We start from the raw sequence: 20,920 nt of genomic DNA, 5'->3' as shown, positions 1-20,920 counted from the left end.
GGGGAGAGAGAAAGAGAGATTGATCTCCCATCCACTGGTTCACTTCCCAAATGGCTGCAATGGCCACGGGTAGGCAAGACCAAAGCCAGGAGCCAGGAACTTCTTCCAAGACTCCTGCATGAGTGGCAGAGACCCAAGTACTTGGGCCACCATCTCCTGCTTTTCCCAGGTACATTAGCAGGGAGCTGGATGGCAACTGGAGCAGCCAGGACATGAACCATATAGGATGCTGGCATTGCAGGCAGTGGCTTTACCCACTAGACCACAACACTGGCCCCTCACTTGGCCTTTCAAATAAATAAAATAGATTTTTTTTTTTTTGACAGGCAGAGTGGACAGTGAGAGAGAGAGACAGAGAGAAAGGTCTTCCTTTGCCGTTGGTTCACCCTCCAATGGCCGCCGCGGCCGGCGCGCTGCTGCCGGCGCACCGCGCTGATCCGATGGCAGGAGCCAGGAGCCAAGTGCTTTTCCTGGTCTCCCATGGGGTGCAGGGCCCAAGCACCTGGGCCACCCTCCACTGCACTCCCTGGCCACAGCAGAGAGCTGGCCTGGAAGAGGGGCAACCGGGACAGAATCCGGCGCCCCGACCGGGACTAGAACCTGGTGTGCCGGCGCCACAAGGCGGAGGATTAGCCTAGTGAGCCGCGGCGCCGGCCCAATAAAATAGATCTTTTAAAAAAAATGCTAGATCCTGGTATAAAGGTACATACCAAAACATAAGAACACACACCAAAAAACTTCATCCTAAAAAAAAATTTTTTTTGACAGGCAGAGTTAGACAGTGAGAGAGAGAGACAGAGAGAAAGGTCTTCCTTTTTCCGTTGGTTCACCCCCCAAATGGCCGCTATAACCAGCGCTGGGCTGATCCGAAGCCAGGAGCCAGGTGCTTCCTCCTGGTCTCCCATGAGGGTGCAGGGCCCAGGCACTTGGGCCATCCTCCACTGCCTTCCTGGGCCACAGCAGAGAGCTGGACTGGAAGAGGAGCAACCGGGACAGAATCCAGTGCCCCAACAGGGACTAGAACCCAGGGTACCCGTGCCGCTGGCAGAGGATTTGCCTAGTGAGCCGCGGAACCAGCCTACTTCATCCTAAATTTAAATAGGATATTTTCAAATCAGGATGAAACATAAATGAAAGTCTTTATATATATGGGGCCGGTGCTGTGGCACAGCAAGTTAAAGCCCTGGCCTGAAACGCCAGCATCGCATATGGACACCGGTTCGAGACCTGGCTGCTCCTCTTCTGATCCAGCTCTCTGCTATGGCCTGGGAAAGCAGTAGAAGATGGCCGAAGTCCTTGGGCCCCTGTACCCATGTGGGATACCCAGAAGAAGTTCCTCGCTCCTGGCTTTGAATCAGCGCAGCTCCAGCCATTGCGGCCAGTTAGGGAGTGAACCAGTGGATGGAAGGCCTTTCTCTCTCTCTCTCTCTCTGCCTCTCCTCTCTCTGTGTAACTCTGACTTTCAAATAAATAAATAAATCTTTAAAAAAAATGTCTTTATATAATGGTCTTACTGTGTTGTGACATTTATTTTAGGAATACATTAAACATTTATATAGCTTCTTAATTGTTTTCTATCTCTTTACACTATAATATTTTATTTCCTTTAATAAAGTATCAGTCCTTAGGGTGGAGACCATTGTTTATATATCTTTGTCTACATAGTAACTGCCCATTCACTTCCTATACATCACATCATTCATCACATCATTTTTATTTATCATGGTCCATGTTAAAGGAATTCGATATTGAATAGCAGACTAATTTCATGTTGGACTCTCTAATTCATTAACATTCCAAATGTTAGTATATTTAATCTCCAAAAAAGAGAAGAAGAAGAAATGGAGTGAACAGTCTTAATTATTAGAACAGTGTATTCTGAGAATTCTACCTGTTAAATCATCTTACCTATGTTAGAAACAAAATAAAACTAATACAAAGACATATGTGGGACACCCACATATCAGAGTGTCTGGGTTCGAGACCCAGCTTTATTCTGGATTCCAGCTTGTTGCTAATGTGCAGGCTTCAGCCTGTCTCAGCCCCAGCTGTTTTGCAGGAATCTGGGGAGTGAACCAGTGGATAGGAGATTTCTCTTTCTGCCTTTCAAATAAATAAGAAAACAGATAAATAATTTTAAGTGGAGTATTTTTAAAACAACTAGTAGAGAGTACTTATGCTTGAAATGATTTGCTTTAAAGAGTACTCTTTAAAAAAAGATTTATTTATTTATTTGAAAGTCAGAGTTACCAAGAGGCAGAGGTAGAGAGAGAGAAAGGTCTTCCATCCACTGGTTCACTCCCCAAAAGGCCACAATGACTGGAGCTAGTCGGATCTGAAACCAGGAGCCAGGAGCTTCCTCTGGGTCTCCCACGTGGGTGCAAGAGCCCAAGGACTTGAGCCATCTTCCATTGCTTTCCCAGGCCACAGCAGAGAGCTGGATCAGAAGTGGAGCAGTTGGAACTGGAACCAGCATGCATATGGGATGCCAGCACTGCAATTGGTAGCCTTACCTGCTACGCCACAGCACTGGCCCCAAGCGTAGTTACTCTTCACTTTAAAGTAGTTAACCAAAAAAGGATAGAGAAGATTGTTGTTAATAATATCAACAAAATGTTGATAATTGTAGTAATTGAATGAAGGTTACATGAGGGTTCATTAAACTCTAGGGTTGCATACTTGAAAATTTATAAAATAAATGCTTTTTTAAGAAAAAAAAGCACTGTGGCACAGTGGGCAAAGCCGCCGCCTACAGTGCTAGCATCCCACATGTGTGCTGGTTCAAGTCCCAGCTGCTCCACTTTCAATCCAGCTCTCTGCTATGGCCTGGGATAGCAGGAGAAGATGGCCTAAGTTCTTGGGCCCCTGCACCTGCGTGGGAAACCTGGAAGAAGCTCCTGGCTCCTGGTTTTGGACCGGCACAGCTCCATCCATTTGTGGCCGACTGGGGAGTGAACCAGCAGATGGCAGACTTCTCTCTCTCTCTCTCTCTCTCTCTCTGCTTCTCCTTCTCTCTGTGTGTAACTCTGACTTTCAAATAAATAAATCTTTAAAAAAAAAAGAGAGACACAGACAACAGCGGGGAGACTTGGGACGTTCAGGGCTCCGAGTCCACACATCGGCGCTGGAAGGGGAGGAAGAACCAGGCAGAGCTCTCAGGCCACACCCATCTCAAGCCTCCAAGGCTCCTCCATCAGCAGGCAGTCCACTTAACACGGACACAGTATAAAATAAAAAAAAAACGCACAGTGACGCAAGAAGAATTAACTATGCCGAGTAACAAACACAGAAATCGAGGGAACAAGATCAACGATGACACTATGATGCCTCCAAATAAGCAAAACACCCCAAGCCAAGAGTATGAAGATGATGAGATAGAAGAAATGCAAGATACGGATTTCAAAAAATTTATGATAAGAACATTTAGAAGTTTTCAAAAGCAAATCCTTGAACTACAGAAATCCTTAATGGACAAGATTGAAAATCTCTCTCGTGAAAATGAAATTTTAAGGAAGAGTCAAAATGAAACTCAGAAACTAGTAGAACAGGAAAGTGTGATAGTGAAGAGAAATCAAAATGAAATGAAGAGCTCAATAGATCAAATGACAAACACATTAGAAAGCCTTAAAAACAGAATGGGTGAAGCAGAAGAGAGAATATCGGACTTAGAAGATAGAGCACAGGAAAACATACAGTCAAACCAAAGAAAAGAAGAGGAAATTAGAAATCTAAAAAATATTGTTGGGAATCTACAGGATACTATTAAAAAAACCAACATTCGAGTTCTAGGAGTTCCTGAAGGCATGGAGAGAGAGAAAGGATTAGAAGGCCTTTTTAGTGAGATACTAGCAGAGAACTTTCCAGGTTTGGAGAAGTACAGAGACATCCTAGTACAGGAAGCTCATAGAACCCCCAATAAACATGACCAAAAGAGATCCTCACCACGACACGTGGTAATTAAACTTACCACAGTGAAACATAAAGAAAAGATCCTAAAATGTGCAAGAGAGAAACGTCAGATTACTCTCAGAGGATCTCCAATCAGACTCACAGCAGACTTCTCATCAGAAACACTACAGGCTAGGAGGGAATGGCGAGACATAGCACAGGTGCTAAGAGAGAAAAATTGCCAGCCCAGAATATTATATCCTGCCAAGCTCTCATTTGTGAATGAAGGTGAAATAAAGACCTTTCATAGCAAACAGAAATTGAAGGACTTTGTGGCCACTCATCCGGCCCTGCAAAAGATACTTAAAGATGTGCTACACTCAGAAACACAGAAACACGGCCATCAATATGAAAGAAGGGAAAGGAAGAACACCTACCAGTAAAAGAGCATGGGAAGCTCAAAGCATATACTAGAAAATATTTCCGGGAAAATGGCAGGACAAAGTCACTACGTATCAATAGTCACATTGAACATTAATGGTCTGAATTCTTCAGTTAAAAGACACCGTTTGGCTGACTGGCTCAAAGAACACAACCCAACTATTTGTTGCCTACAAGAAACACATCTCTCTAACAAAGAGGCAAGCAGACTGAAAGTGAAAGGTTGGAAAAAGATATTCCATGCCAACAGAAACCAAAAAAAAAGCAGGTGTAGCCATATTAATATCAGACAAAATAAACTTTAATACAAAAACTGTTAAGAGAGACAAAGAGGGACACTATATAATGATTAAGGGTTCAATTCAACAGGAAGATGTAACTATTATAAATGTATATGCACCTAATTACAGGGCACCAGTCTATTTAAAAGATATGTTAAGGGACTTAAAGGGAGATTTAGATTCCAATACAATAGTACTGGGGGACTTCAATACTCCACTCTCGGAAATAGATAGATCATCCGGACAGAAGATCAACAAGGAAACAGCAGATTTAATTGACACTATTGCCCAAATGGATCTAACAGATATCTACAGAACTTTCAACCCTACATCTACAGACTTCACATTCTTCTCAGCAGTGCATGGAACCTTCTCTAGGATTGATCACATACTAGGCCATAAAGCAAGTCTCAGCAAATTTAAAAGAATTAGAATCATACCATGCAGCTTCTCAGACCACAGCGGAATGAAGCTGGAAATTAGCAACTCAGGAAACCCCAGAAAGTATGCAAACACATGGAGACTGAACAACATGCTCCTGAATGAACACTGGGTCATTCAAGAAATCAAAAGAGAAATCAAAAACTTTCTGGAAGTAAATGAAGACAACAACACAACATATCAAAACTTATGGGATACAGTAAAAGCAGTATTGAGAGGCAAATTTATAGCAATAGGTGCCTATATCAAGAAATTGGAAAGGTACCAAATAAATGAGCTTTCAGCGCACCTCAAGGACCTAGAAAAACTGCAGCAAACCAAACCCAAATCTAGTAGGAGAAGAGAAATAATTAAAACCAGAGAAGAAATTAACAGGATTGAATCCAAAAAACACTACAAAAAATCAGCCAAGCGAGAAGCTGGTTTTTTGAAAAAATAAACAAAATTGACACCCCATTGGCCCAACTAACTAAAAAAAGAAGAGAAAAGACCCAAATCAATAAAATCAGAGATGAAAAAGGAAACATAACAACAGACACCACAGAAATAAAAAGAATCATCAGAAATTACTACAAGGACCTATATGCCAGCAAACAGGAAAACCCATCAGAAATGGATAGATTCCTGGACACATGCAATCTACCAAAATTGAACCATGAAGACATAGAAAACCTAAATAGACCCATAACTGAAACAGAAATTGAAACAGTAATAAAGGCCCTCCCAACAAAGAAAAGCCCAGGACCAGATGGATTCACTGCTGAATTCTACCAGACATTTAAAGAAGAACTAATCCCATTTCTTCTCAAACTATTCAGAACAATCGAAAAAGAGGGAATCCTCCCAAATTCTTTCTATGAAGCCAGCATCACCTTAATCCCTAAGCCAGAGAAAGATGCAGCACTGAAAGAAAATTACAGACCAATATCCCTGATGAACATAGACGCAAAAATCCTCAATAAAATTCTGGCCAATAGAGTACAACAACACATCAGGAAAATCATCCACCCAGACCAAGTGGGATTCATCCCCGGTATGCAGGGATGGTTCAACATTCGCAAATCAATCAATGTGATTCACCACATTAACAGACTGCAAAAGAAAAACCATATGATTATCTCAATAGATGCAGAGAAAGCATTTGATAAAATTCAACACCCTTTCATGATGAAAACTCTAAGCAAATTGGGTATAGAAGGAACATTCCTCAATATAATCAAAGCAATTTATAAAAAACCCACGGCCAGCATCCTATTGAATGGGGAAAAGTTGGAAGCATTTCCACTGAAATCTGGCACCAGGCAGGGATGCCCACTCTCACCACTGCTATTTAACATAGTTCTGGAAGTTTTAGCCAGAGCCATCAGACAAGAAAAAGAAATCAAAGGAATACAAATCAAGAAGGAAGAAGTCAAACTATCCCTCTTTGCAGACGATATGATTCTGTACTTAGAGGATCCAAAGAACTCTACTAAGAGACTATTGGAACTCATAGAGGAGTTTGGCAAAGTGGCAGGATATAAAATCAATGCACAAAAATCAACAGCCTTTGTATACACAAGCAATGCCATGACTGAGAAAGAACTGCTAAGATCAATCCCATTCACAATAGCTACAAAAACAATCAAATACCTTGGAATAAACTTAACCAAGGACGTTAAAGATCTCTACGATGAGAATTACAAAATCTTAAAGAAAGAAATAGAAGAGGATACCAAAAAATGGAAAAATCTTCCATGCTCATGGATTGGAAGAATCAACATCATCAAAATGTCCATTCTCCCAAAAGCAATTTATAGATTCAATGCAATCCCAATCAGGATTCCAAACACATTCTTCTCAGATCTAGAAAAAATGATGCTGAAATTCATATGGAGGCACAAGAGACCTCGAATAGCTAAAGCAATCTTGTACAACAAAAACAAAGCCGGAGGCATCACAATACCAGATTTCAGGACATACTACAGGGCAGTTGTAATCAAAACAGCATGGTGCTGCTACAGAAACAGATGGATAGACCAATGGAACAGAATTGAAACACCAGAAATCAATCCAAACATCTACAGCCAACTTATATTTGATCAAGGATCTAAAACTAATTCCTGGAGCAAGGACAGTCTATTCAATAAATGGTGCTGGGAAAACTGGATTTCCATGTGCAGAAGCATGAAGAAAGACCCCTACCTTACACCTTACACAAAAGTCCACTCAACGTGGATTAAAGACCTAAATCTACGTCCTGACACCATTAAGTTATTAGAGAACATTGGAGAAACCCTTCAAGATATTGGCACAGGCAAAGAATTTCTGGAAAAGACCCGGGAGGCACAGGCAGTCAAAGCCAAAATTAACTATTGGGATTGCATCAAATTGAGAAGTTTCTGTACTGCAAAAGAAACAGTCAGGAGAGTGAAGAGACAACCGACAGAATGGAAAAAAATATTTGCAAACTATGCAACAGATAAAGGGTTAATAACAGAATCTACAAAGAGATCAAGAAACTCCACAAAAACAAAACCAACAACCCACTTAAGAGATGGGCCAAGGACTTCAATAGACATTTTTCAAAAGAGGAAATCCAAATGGTCAACAGGCACATGAAAAAATGTTCAAGGTCACTAGCAATCAGGGAAATGCAAATCAAAACCACAATGAGGTTTCACCTCACCCCGGTTAGAATGGCTCACATACAGAAATCTACCAACAACAGATGCTGGTGAGGATGTGGGGGAAAAGGGACACTAACCCACTGTTGGTGGGAATGCAAACTGGTCAAGCCACTATGGAAATCAGTCTGGAGATTCCTCAGAAACCTGAATATAACCCTACCGTTCGACCCAGCCATCCCACTCCTTGGAATTTACCCAAAGGAATTTAAATTGACAAACAAAAAAGCGGTCTGCACCCTAATGTTTATTGCAGCACAATTCACAATAGCCAAGACCTGGAACCAACCTAAATGCCCATCAACGGTAGACTGGATAAAGAAATTATGGGATATGTATTCTTTAGAATACTATACCGCAGTAAGAAACAACGAAATCCAGTCATTTGCAACAAAATGGAGGAATCTGGAACACATCATGCTGAGTGAAGTAAGCCAGTCCCAAAGGGACAAATACCATATGTTCTCCCTGATCGGTGACAACTGACTGAACACCAAAAAGGAAACCTGTTGAAGTGAAATGGACACTATGAGAAATGGTGACTTGATCAGCATAGCCCTGACTGTTAATGGACAACTTAATACATTATCCCTCTTAGTATTTTTTTTTTGTCTGTTCTACTTAGTATGACTGGTTTAATTCTGTAATTATCACACAGTTATTCTTAACTGTTGAAAATTAACTGAAATGTGATCCCTGTTAAACATAAGAGTGGGAATAAGAGAGGGAAGAGATGTATAATTTGGGGCATGCTCGGGCTGACTTGCCCCAATTGGTAGAGTTAGAAACATACCAGGGGATTCCAATTCAATCCCATCAAGGTGGCATGTGCCAATGCCATCTCACTATTCCAAGTGATCAATTTCAGTTCACAATTGATCATAATGAAAGGACTAAGAGTCAAAAGGAGCACATAAACAAGTCTAGTACCTGCTAACACTAACCAATAGAATAAATAAAGGGGAGAGTGATCCAACATGGGAAGTGAGATACTCAGCAGACTCATAGAATAGCAGATGTCCTAAATAGCACTCTGGCCTCAGAATCAGCCCTAAAGGCACTTGGATCTGGCTGAAAAGCCCATGAAAGTATTTCAGGCATGGAAAGCCAAGACACTCTGGCAAAAAGATCTCTGTGAGTGAGATCCCAGTGGAAAGAACAGGTCTTCAAAGAGGGAGGTGCCTTTCTCTGAAGGGAGGAGAGAACCTCCACTTTGACTATGACCGTGTCTAAACAAGATAAGAGTCGGAGAACTCAAGGGGCTTCCATAGCCTTGGAAACTCATGACTGGTGCATAGGGAGATTACTGATGCCATAAACAGGAGTGTCAATTTGTAAAGTCAACAACAGGAGTCACTGTGCACTTACTCCTCATGTAGGATCTCTGTCCTTAATGTGCTGTACACTGAGGCTTAATGCTATAACGAGTACTCAAACAGTATATTTCACTTTGTGTTTCTATGGGGGTGCAAAGGGTTGAAATCTTTACTTAATGTATACTAAACTGATCTTCTGTAAAAAAAAAAAAAAAAGAAAGAAAAAAGAAACTATCAATTCCCAACTTGACTCTCACTGGGATTAAACATGACAATAGGTCTGATCTGATTTCATCATCATTTAAAAAAAATCATCTATTATTTTTCACTTTATGTTTCTGTGTGGGAGCAAACTGTTGAAATCCTTACTTAATGTATACTAAGCTGATCTTCTGTATATTAAGATAATCGAAAATGAATCTTGATGTGAATGGAAGGGGAGAGGGAGTGGGAAAGGGGAGGGTTGTGGGTGGGAGGGACGGTATGGGGGGGGGAAGCCATTATAATCCATGAGTCGTACTTTGGAAATTTATATTCATTAAATAAAAGATAAAAAAAAAAGAAAAAAGTAAAGCTATACTTACAAAGTTTCATGTATTTTTCACTCTTTCTAAAAAGCTCTTTAGGAGTGTTTTTTGTTTGAAAAATAAAGTCAAGGTTTTTCTTAGGACCAAACAGCATATTTAGCCCAATAATTAGCATCATGGTACCTGTGAAAAGAGAAAGACAGACTATATTATAATGGAATAAAAAAAACATCCTTCCACAGGAAAATTCCAGGAAGCAAGAATTCTATTGAATAAACAAGCTCTGGAAATCCAGTTGGTGTTGAATTTTTCTCAGTACCTAAGCAATCACCGTAGTAGTGCTTCTGATCATTGGGAACCAGGTGAGGTTCCGGGACTCATGCTCAACATAAAGGGACCCCAGCCTCTTCCTAATGAGGGACGCCTGAATCTCCCGAGCGTGTCCGGGTCACTGGGCTGCTGGGGGCCTTGGGCAGGAGACAACGGGCACATGAGAAAGGAGCCTCTGAGCTACCGGAAGGCCTCATCCTCTCCACTGAAGAGCCCGCACACGCCCCAAGTGGAGGAGCACAACAGGGCAAATGTGGGTTCTGAAAATAGCAGTGCCCTGGAACGTAGGTGCTGTGTACACAGGGTCCTCCCGGAGGCCGCGTGCAGCAAGCCAGACAACCAAGAGGAGCTCGGGTCAGGTACAGCACAAAGGAGCTCATGGAGAACTGTACCAAGTACTCACAAAGTACCTGCAAAGGCCACACAGTTCCCAAGAATGGAAACAGACACAAGGCACAGGATGTACATTAGGAGACACCAAGTAAACCGCAAGCTAAGGGAGAAGGCTGGCCAAAAAAAAAAAAAAAAAAAAAAAGTGAAGCCCAAGCTTCCAGGAAACAGCAGGAAAAACCCAGACAAAAATTCATAATTAATTGCTCATATAATATAGATTCTTTGCAATCTAGTTATATTAAAAGCAACTTCAAATATTGCCAATGTTCCTTGTTTTTTGTGGTCTCATCAATATAATGTCACTCATACTTTTTAAAAGAAGAGTGCTTAGTTGTATGGAACTGCAATGACACACTGCGTCTGCAAGCGCACAAGCAGTGAGAAGGAACAGGAAAGGCTCCCCACTCATTCTGAAGAAACAAACTCGTGCACAGAATGCTCTTACGTTTATTCATTTTCTTCACACGCAGACCCCTAAGCAAGACGGAGGAAGAAGAAAGCAGGGCACTGGACAGGAGAACAGAGCAGGACAGAGCAGACACCTGAAAGAAACCAGAGGAAATGCAGTTTCAAAGCCAAGATTATGGCACAGCAAATGCAGCAATGTATTTGTTTAATTCAATGAGAGGTTGAGTATTTACCCACAGTACCAAAGTCTCAAAAGTTGTTTCTTAAATTTTTCAAGTAATTTAAAAATAGGTCTTCCAAGAACAGGCACTTGGCCAGGCAGTTAAGGCACTGCTTGGGACGTCCACGTGCCATATGAGACTGCCCTGTGAGAGTCCCAGGTGCGCATCACACTCCAGCTTCCGGCTCCACACGACCTGGGAGGCAGCAAGTGATGGCTGGTGTAGGTGGGCCCCTGCCGGCTACGTGGGAGACCCAGATTGAGTTCTGGGTTCCTGGCTTTGGATCAGCCCAGCCCCAGTTGTTACAGCATTTGGGGAGTGAACAACCAATGGATAATAGATCTACAAATGGAAAAATGAAGAAAATTTGGATCCCTATCACCATGCTTTACATCTATATTTTAAAGGTTTATTTTGAAAAATTTTAGTTGTTTTAACTTTACTTGAAAGGCATACTGATAGAAACATAGAAAGAGAGAGAGAGAGAGAGAAAATACTTTCATCTGCTGGTTAATTCCTCAAATGCCTGCAACAGCCAGGGCTAGACCAGTTTGAAGCCAGGAGCATGGAACTACAACCAGGTCTCCCACACAGGTGCAGGAACCAAAGTACTTGAACCATCATCTGCTGCCTCCTAAGCACATTAGCAGGAAGCTGAATCAGAAACAGAGGCAGGACTTGAATGGGATGCAGGCGTCCAAGCAACAGCTTAACCTGCTGACCACAATGCCCACCCCTCTACATTTTAAAAGACTGACTGTGGAAGTACTGGATACATTTTACTTAAATTGAAATGATACGCAGTATGTGATTTGTGCGTACCTGGAATGCATCAGTAATTTCATTATAGCCAGAAGACAATTTTTAAAATACTGAACTGAGCTAAATTTATGAAATTTTAATTTTGTTACATGTGTTTATAACTACTAAAGTGGAAAATGTGTGTGTTCTCTGATTTGGTAATTTTTCATTTACAGAAAGATACATATCTATTTTATTGGTAAAATAAAATACCCATGAGCCAGGAACTCCATCTGGGTCTTCCACAAGGGTGGCAGGGACCCAACTACTTGAGCCTGTACCACTTCCTCCCAGCATGGGCATTCGCAGCAAGTCGAAAGCAGAAGCAGAGCCAGAACTCAAACCCAGGCACCCTGATACGGAATGAGGGTACCCCAAGCTTAAGCATTATGCCAAATGCTCATCTTTAGTTATTTTTAAGCAAGAGAGACAGAGAGATATTTATTTTACTAAGAAAGCAGAATCATCCCATTTATTTCTACAAGTCATGTAAGCTGCTGAGCCACGGCCAGTTCTCAAGTGCATTTTTGAGCAGTTACTTTAATCCAGATCTCTTACAGGTACTCACCCAAAAGCACATCAGACCTTTCTCTAGCATAGACACCTCCTGGAACAAACTTAAAAGCTGTGCACCAGGCACAGAAAAATATTTCTAGAAGATAAACTATCATGGCAACGGTCATGGTTTTCCCAGGATTTGTCCCTGAGCTAACCAGCTGCCCAAGTACTGGAGGCCACATGGACGCAGTGAAGATGGCCAGCACGCAGCCGGAAACAGCAGCTGCCCACGTGGGCAGGTAAAGGAGGCCCAAGGCTGAAGCCGCTCCTGTTTGTAAGAGAAAGAGGGGAAAATACATTAGACAAGAAAACCGTAAATCTCATAGGATGACCGATTTACAGCCTTTGCAGCCAGAGGGACCTTAGGGATATATTGGTTCAATCTCCAGACAAATGAGAAAGCCAAAGACTAGCAAGGTTATTGTGGTTTGCTCAAGGTCACACAGCCAGTTACTGGCCCAATGGAGGCAGAATGCAGGTCTACTAAAACCCAGCCCAACATTATTTCCTTCAGTTAGGATAGGGAGAGGAAAGAAAGCATTTTTAAGCAATTAGCATGAAGATCCTAACAGCCACAAGAACTGAAATTATATGTGATACCAAATTTACATTTAATCAGCTAGGTCTAGGACATTACAAAACAGGTAAAGTCACCGTGGTTTCTAAAATGTCTTTGTTAAGGGACTTTCTACAGCAACTTCCGCCTATCTGAATGCTGTCCCTTCTCCTGCTACCTGTACACACTTTCCCAACCTCACGGCCCCAAAAGCCGATGTGACTGGGATAGCAACAGCAGGCTCTCTGCTCTAGCAATCCCGCCGCGGGGAGCTGGGGTAGGCGCTGAGTGATTAAGCCACTCTGTTGAGCCTACCAGTGAGGTCACACCACTTTTCTCCCAAGTCCTGTAAAACCAGCTTTGGAACAACACCTCGGAGCCACCCCGTCTTGGAACTTTCAACAGAACATCTTTTCATAGCCAACCTGCCGTTCTCTAAATAATTTAACCAACATTGAGTCATCGGGACCCAGCCTTCAAGGGGATCTGCAGCAGAATCCTCACACCTCAGCAAGAACTCTAGAAAACTCCACTGAGAAGAGAACACGGCTGCAGTCAGCCTCTCAAAGCCCCGGGAGCCATCAATGAGTTCCACTTGCACCACTCCCGGGGAATGCCTGGAGGCTCCATTCCTCCCCACTTTCCGGATTAAAAGACTACGTCACCGAGACGATGTGAGAACCAGACTCCAGGGTCCTCCGTAGCCAACAGAGTTTAGATCCGTGAACACTTAGATCCTACAGCGGTGATTTTTCATCTTGAAACAAAACAGCTGTAATGTCTATTTGCTGTAGAAAGAGATAAAGGAGCCAGCGCTGAGATGCAGTGGGTAAAGCCGCCTGCTGCATATGGGCAACAGTTTTTGTCCCGGCTGCTTCTCTTCTGATCCAGCACCCTGCTAATATGCCTGAGAAAGCAGTAGAAGATGACCCAAAGCTGGCGCCGCGGCTCACTAGGCTAATCCTCCGCCTTGCGGCGCCAGCACACCAGGTTCTAGTCCCGGTCGGGGCGCCGGATTCTGTCCCGGTTGCCCCTCTTGCAGGCCAGCTCTCTGCTGTGGCCAGGGAGTGCAGTGGAGGATGGCCCAAGTGCTTGGGCCCTGCACCTGCATGGGAGACCAGGAGAAGCACCTGGCTCCTGGCTTCGGATCAGTGTGGTGTGCTGGCCACGGCGGCCATTGGAGGGTGAACCAATGACAAAAAGGAAGACCTTTCTCTCTGTCTCTCTCTCTCTCTCTCACTGTCCACTCTGCCTGTCAAGAAAATAAAAATTAAAAAAAAAAAAAAAGATGATGACCCAAGTGCTTGGACCCCTGCACCCACGTGGGAGACCCTGAAGAAGCTACCAGCTCCTGGCTTCAGATCAGCTCAGCTCTGGCTGTTGCAACCATTTTGGGAGTGAACCAGTGGATGGAAGACTTCTCTCTCTCTCTCTCTCTCTCTCTCTCTCTCTGTGTGTGTGTCTTTCTATAACTCTGCCTTTCAAATAAATCTTTAAAAAAAAAAAAGTTAAAATGCTGAATTGCATAGAAACAGAAGGACTGCCTGAGACTGAGACGACCACAGCCAATATGACTTTATATGTGCTTCTCCTAAGTCTTTACCTTACAAGGGTAGAAATTTTCCATGAATAGAACTCTACCATACATTGAGGATTATCTGCTGCTTTTTATGTAACATTATATCAAGAATACCTTCTCATGTTATTCTTTTTTTCTAAAACATTGTTAGTACATATAATACTTCGCGGGATAAATACACTAAAATACAGGAGATTTCCAATGCCAAGCCTTTATAACGACAGTGATTGACATCTTTCTTTGTCACTAAATCAATTACCACATCTTCAACTATTTCCTTAAAACAGATTTCTGGCAATATAACAACTGTGTCAAGGGTTATGAGCATTGTGGAGTCATTACTCAGGGTCAATTGTTCCTAGAAGGTTATACCAATCTTTATCTTTCCTTCCTGCAGAAAACTCACCAAGAGTCTCAACACCTTTTAAATCCTGCCAAAATTCATTTTCTAAATATCTTTACCAAATTAGGGCTGGAAAATAGTCTGACATGTTAAATTGCACTTATTTTATTAGTAGTACAATTGAGTTTTACAATGACTATTTTCAAAAGAGTATCCTACTTTTTCATTCAAATATAGAGAGAATATTAGGAAGTACAGGCATTGTGGTGCAGCCGACTAAGCTGCTGTATCAGAGTGCCTGGGAGGGGTACTGGTTCCTCAGCTTCTGATCCAGCTTCCTGCCAATGCACATCCTGGAGGCACAAGATTATGGCTCAGGTACTTCAGTCACTGCCATCCACGCAGGAGACTGGGATGGAGTTCCAGGCTCCTGGCTTAGGCCTGGCCCAGCAGGGGCTTTTGCAGGTATTTGGGGATTGAATCAGCAGATGGAAGATCTCTCTCTCTCTCTCTCTCTCTGGTATGTGTGTATGTGTCTCTGTAGCTCTGCCTTTCAAATAAATACAAATAAATAAACTTAAGCAAATGATTTGGCTGTTTTCATTTTATTGCACACAATTATCAGCAGGAAAGAAAAATCTCTTTGAATTTTCCATCTAACTCCTTTTATTTTTACTTTAGTTTCTATTTTTAAATAGGTCCTAATTTTTTTAAAGATTTGTTTATTTATTTGGGAGGCAGAGTCACAGACAGAGAGCGGGGAAAGAGAGAGAAAAGTCTTGCATCCGCTGGTTCACTCCCCAAATGGCCACAACAAGCTGAGCTGGGCTGAGCCAAAGCCATTAGCCAAAGCTCCTGATGCCATGGCAACTTCTTTCTGGTCTCCCACATGGGTGCAGGGGCCCAAGGACTTGAGCCATCTTCCGATGCTTTCCCAGGCCATAGCAGAGAGCTGGATCAATAGAGGAGCAGCCAGGACGTGAACCGGCGCCCATATGAGACACAGATGCTGCAGGTGGAGGCTTAATCTATATATTTATATATTTTTAAATCCACTAAAATTGTATTTTTAAGTAGGCTATAAATTCAAAACCTAACCGTCAAAAAAAAATAAAAAAGGAACCTGCTGGGGCCGGCGCGTTTATGAAATTCTTCTGTTATTGCCATAACAAATCTCATGCTGAGTCTCCAGTTTGAGATGTCAGCCTCAGCCTGCAACGGGGAAATATGGTTCCTTTTGCTACACTCTGCTTTACCTCGTGGTTTTCAGAGATGAATCGGTGAGAAGTGGGCACCGTCTCCAGATAATTCAGTGGGAGCTCCAACTTATTTCAGGCGAACAGGCCATTAGGAAGGGAGCTGCAGCTCATGAATGATGGCCCTGCTGCACTCGACCGTGAACACATTATCAGAAGCCTGAAATCTGCTTGCCCTGAGAGTCTTTAAGACGGCTACTTAATATTTCAGAGACGCAGCAAAACTAGATCGGTCTGACTCAGGATCCGACCTTACTTAGCTGGGAAAAAAGGACCGCAGTTCCCCAGCTCTTCTGTTCACTAACAGCCTATGTCTCTGTGATCCTCGGTTTTCCCACGTTTAGAAGGAAGCAGCTAATTATCTGCCCAAAAAGCACTTCGCTTACATCCTATGAAAAAAGAGTCTTCAAAAAGCCTATGCAAAGTATATATTATGAAAAAAAAAAACTATGCATGGACTTCAAAAAATTTTGCACCACAATGAACCTATCTGTTAATCCCATTTTCCTCACAAACATCTCGAGGTACCCCACAAACGCGGGACAACTTTTCAGTGCATTTCCATTGCCCTGCTCCAAACTGCACACAGGTTACGCCGCTTGCAAACTCGGTGTTCACAATGGCTCTGGCTCTTTTCCTGCGGAATCCCATGAGGCAGCTCTCTGAGGAGAAGAAAGGGGACTCCCACAAGCACACCAACAGCCACAGACCCCAGAACGAGTGCCTGCTGGAAAACACACAAGCCAGCGAAGACAGCTCAACACGACCGCAACCACTTGCTCAGGCGGTCCCAGGAGGACGAGGACCTGGGAAGAAATAGTTCAGGTAGACTTCAGAGTTTGGTAGAAGGATGGAGAACTAAACTGTTACATACAAAAGAGGAAGAGAAATTGAGGAATTTCTTTAAAATTTTTTAAACTTATTTTCACGGTATTTCAAGGGCAGGGAGACAGAGGAAGAGGGATCTTCCATCTACTGATTCACTCCCCAAATGGCCACAGTGGCTGCAGCTGGGCAGGTCAGGATCTAGGAGCTTCTCCCTGGTCTCCCACATGGGGTGCAGGGCACCAAGGACTTGGGCCATCTTCTGCTGCTTTCCTAGACACATTAGCAAGGAGCTGGATCGGAAGTGGAGCAGCCGGGACTCAAACTGGCACCCATATGGGATGCCAGTTCTGCAGGCAGCAGCTCTACACACTGCGCCACAACACCACCCCTCCCACTGCAACCAGTGGCCTCTTGATCCAACTTAGCCCAGCACCAGCCCCACTGAGGAGATTCATTATGGAATCCCAGAGGAGCACATTTGTGAAACACAGAGAAGCAAGGAATCTGGAGGGGGATATGGGGTTTAACAACCAGGAGCATGAAGGTAGTACTGTGGGAGTACAATCTGGGGGAGTGGACAGACACAGAAGGACAGGGAGAATAAAGTGTGGGGGAAGCTGCAGCCGGGAGCAGGTGGTCACCCAGGGCCTTGGTGACAGGGGGCTATAGCTGCTGCAGCTGGTTTAACAGTCCACCTGGCAACAGCACATTCGTGTGGCTGCACCTACAGTTGCACATGCTTGCAAGTAAGTTGGGTAACAAAAGTCAGTGATGGCATACCTGCACATAAATTCTACCTACCTGTAGCCCACCAGATTAAACCAGCAGCATGAAACCATGGATAAGCTGAAAGCATCAATCCACTTGCAAAGCACACCAGAACTGCACCTCTGTAGAAAAGCAACATGTTATGAGACATCTGATGTTATTAAAATTTCATTGACCCAGATATAAAACAGAAATACACCTCCTACCTCTAGGTATACCCAAGAGATAATGTAAGTGTGAAACAACCAATGAGATAATGAGAGCCCACTGAACCAACATCGCACAGCTTCCAAACACTGAAGTCACAAAAACTCTACTTGAGATAAATGACATCTGTAGTGTTTCATAGTCAATGTCAACACAGTAATTGTTCAGTAATTCTCAGTCTATTAAATTACAGTCCATATTAGCCATATGGCATTTTCAATGACTCTGCCAAAGAAAAAATGAGAAGTCATTAGGAAGAGTTCGCTTTAGTTTGTTCTTCTTTTGTTTCTCTGCACCTCAATACTGCTCTTTTCCCTTTTTCTCTTTCTTTTTAAGATTTATTTGTTTATTTGAGAGGCAGAGCTATACAGATGGGGGAGACAGAGACAAAGGTCTTCCATTTGCTGGTTCACTCCCCAAATGGCCACAATGGCTGGAGCTGGGCCGATCCTGAGCCAGGAGCTTCTTCCAGATCTCCCACATGGGCGTAGGGGCCCAAGCACTTGGGTCGTCTTCTACTGCTTTCCCAGGCCATAAGCAGAAAGCGCTTCTCTTGAACAGGCCGTGGGAACCTGGTCCTCCTTCCTCTGTCACATCCTCAAGAGGACGTCTCTGGAACTGCTATTCATCTTCCCATCGTGTACTGCTGTCCCTGGCTTCTGATGGCTCCTGTTTAGTGGTACGGTGTGGGGGACGCTGAATCCGGAGAGGCCTAGAGGAACTTCCTGAGCCTGCCCTATCACCACCATGGTCTCTGTGCTCTCTCAATCACTCTTGCCCTTGCTGTCTCTTTCTCTGTGTGTGCGGGCATCACTCTGCCTTTCAAATATGTATCTGGTGATGGAGGCTGCCAAGTCCCAGGAGAGCCAGGAGCCAGGCTCAGACCATGTCCGAAGGACTCAGAATCCACGTAGCTGCTGGCGTCCTCCTCAGCCCCGGGGCCACCGGGCTCCACACACACAAAGTTTGGAGTTGGCAGCTCCGAGGAGGGAGACCCGAGGCCCCAATACTGCTCTTTTCTAATCTCTGCTTCCCTGTGTCAGCGTGATAAATAAATTGATAGCTGTGGGGCAGCCACCTCCACTTGCAACACTGGAATCCCATACAGGTGCCAGTTCATGTCCTGGATGCTCCACTTCCAATCTAGCTCTCTGCTATGGCCTGGGAAAGCAAAGACAGCCCAAGTCCTTGGGCCCCTGCACCCATGTGGGAGACTGGGAAGAAGCTCCTGGTTCCTGGTTTCATATTGGCACAGCTCCGGCCATTGTGGCCATTTGGGGAGTGAACCAGAGGATGGAAGGCCTTTCTCTCTGTCTCCCCTTATTAGCAGGAAGCTGGAATGGGAAGTAGAGTCAGGACTCAAACCCAGACACTCTGATATGGTATGCAGGCATCCCTAGCCTGAAAGGAAGACAGAGAGAAACTCTCTGGCTAGCATGGATCTAGTGTCTGTAACTCTGCCTCTCCAGTAAATAAATAGATCTTTCATTAAAAAAATGACAGGTGTATGTTTTTTAAAAAAACAAGCACCACAAAATGTTTCTTTCTGCTATCTCGGCAAACTTTTAAGAGGAGGAAAAAAGAAATTAAAGTTTAGGCAGAAATCCAGAGGCATTTGTAACCACATTGTGACATTCAATCACTAGCTGTAACATGAAGTACACTTGAAAAATAGAGCACTTACTTCATAAAAGGCACTGGTTTAAGATTTTGATCTGTATCAGTTTTTAATATTAATGTATTTATTTTCCTTTTATTTGAAAGGCAGAGAGACAGACAGACAGAAAGCAATTTATCACTCAGTGGTTCAGTCTTCCAATGACTGTAGCAGCTGGGGCTGGGCCAGGCTGAAGCCAAGAGCCAGGAACTCAACCCACACCTCCCACATGGGTGGCAGGGATCCAAGTACTAGAACTACCACCTGCTGCCTGTAAGGGTGAGTGAGCATTATTAGCAGGAAGCTGGAATGGGAAGCAGAGCCGGGACTCAAACCCAGACACTGTGACATGGCATGCAGGCATCCTGAGCAGCATCTTAACCACTGTCCCAAATGCCTACCCCTGCCCTGTATTATTACCCATTTAATCCCCTCAAGCCTGTAAGGAAAATGCTGCTATTGTCCCCATCTTGCAGAGGAGAATACTGGAAGACAAAGCATTTTCTTATCAAGGCACAGTGGTCTTGTGTACCAAATGTCCATAACTGTAGCAGAGGGCCTGGAGGACATGGGCGGGCGGGCAGGCTGGACATTCCCTGCCCCCAGGAAACTTCCTTTACGTGGGATTGCTCAGAGTGCCGAGGCAGGAGCTCTGTGAACCTCTCCCTCAGCTGTGCACAGCCCGCATCCTCCACCATCTGCCTTCCAGGACCCTTCAGCACAGGGCAAGCACCCTTCTGCTCCTCGTGTCCAGAGTACACAGGACTCGCCTGCAACATTTCTGCTATCTAAGGAGAATGACATGGGAACTCTGGCAAGCATGGATCTAGTGTCTGGCGAAGGATGTGTTTCTTCCTCCAACCATAACTGCCGATTTCTTGATTTCTTCCAAACCCAAACTCACCCAAATGGGTTAGGATCTGGTCCTGTATGGGGATGACCACTCACTGCCCATCTGGAAACAAGAGAGACTTCTCCAAAAATCCAGTGGGTGAGGAACAAAAGGCTACCAAAGGCAGCCCCTGCCAATGGCCAGTGAGGCCTGGAGGCCCCTCCCTTGGCTGCCTCGCTGGTCTTCCTTCCTTCGGGTTTACTGCAGTCACCATCTAGAATTTTTTAAAACAATAGACAAAGTTCAGTTGCATGGACATTTTCCCTCTGATTTTAACAGACTTCTAGGAAGGAGGAAATGGTCCCTGGCTTCAAGAAGCTGACTTTAGAAGGGGATATGAACATGGGACTACGATCCAATGCAGAATGTGCTGCCAGCCGTTCAGTGGGAGAGATGACTTCAGGCAGGCTGGGTGAGGAATGGCTTAGGGAGAGCAAGCAGTTTGGAATTTGACAACTGAAAATGCAGAGTTATTTGTTTCGTGTGAAGTTGATGGTATGAGCAAAAACATCCTGAAAAACTGAGTGACACGTTCAGGGAGATGCAGTCCACCTGGAGTGGAA

The 20,920-nt window shown here is 43.9% G+C and overlaps 1 protein-coding gene across 6 annotated transcripts in view; it reads right to left on the bottom strand.

The window, feature by feature from the left end:
* Window positions 1-20,920, bottom strand: part of CWH43 (cell wall biogenesis 43 C-terminal homolog) — an 81,405-nt gene that overhangs the window by 37,906 nt on the left and 22,579 nt on the right. For 2 of the 6 annotated variants that reach the window (XM_089325416.1, XM_089325415.1), the window contains exons 5-9: window positions 20,370-20,571; window positions 17,635-17,723; window positions 12,282-12,539; window positions 10,729-10,825; window positions 9,618-9,743 (exon numbers count right to left, since the gene is read on the bottom strand). In XM_089325416.1, the coding sequence (XP_089181542.1) occupies window positions 9,618-9,743; window positions 10,729-10,825; window positions 12,282-12,311 (253 nt within the window). In that variant the 5' untranslated portion in view covers window positions 12,312-12,539; window positions 17,635-17,723; window positions 20,370-20,571. The remainder of the gene's footprint in view (window positions 1-9,617; window positions 9,744-10,728; window positions 10,826-12,281; window positions 12,540-17,634; window positions 17,724-20,369; window positions 20,572-20,920) is intronic. The other 4 variants (XM_051831574.3, XM_002709432.6, XM_089325417.1 and 1 more) reach the window with 3 other exon arrangements.

This window comes from Oryctolagus cuniculus, chromosome 2 (genome assembly GCF_051225735.1).
Source record: "Oryctolagus cuniculus isolate XC-2025 breed Fujian yellow rabbit chromosome 2, ASM5122573v1, whole genome shotgun sequence".
In the NCBI taxonomy this organism is placed as follows: domain Eukaryota; kingdom Metazoa; phylum Chordata; class Mammalia; order Lagomorpha; family Leporidae; genus Oryctolagus; species Oryctolagus cuniculus.
Note: the sequence above shows the minus strand (reverse complement) of the source record. Positions and strands in the feature narration are given on the sequence as shown.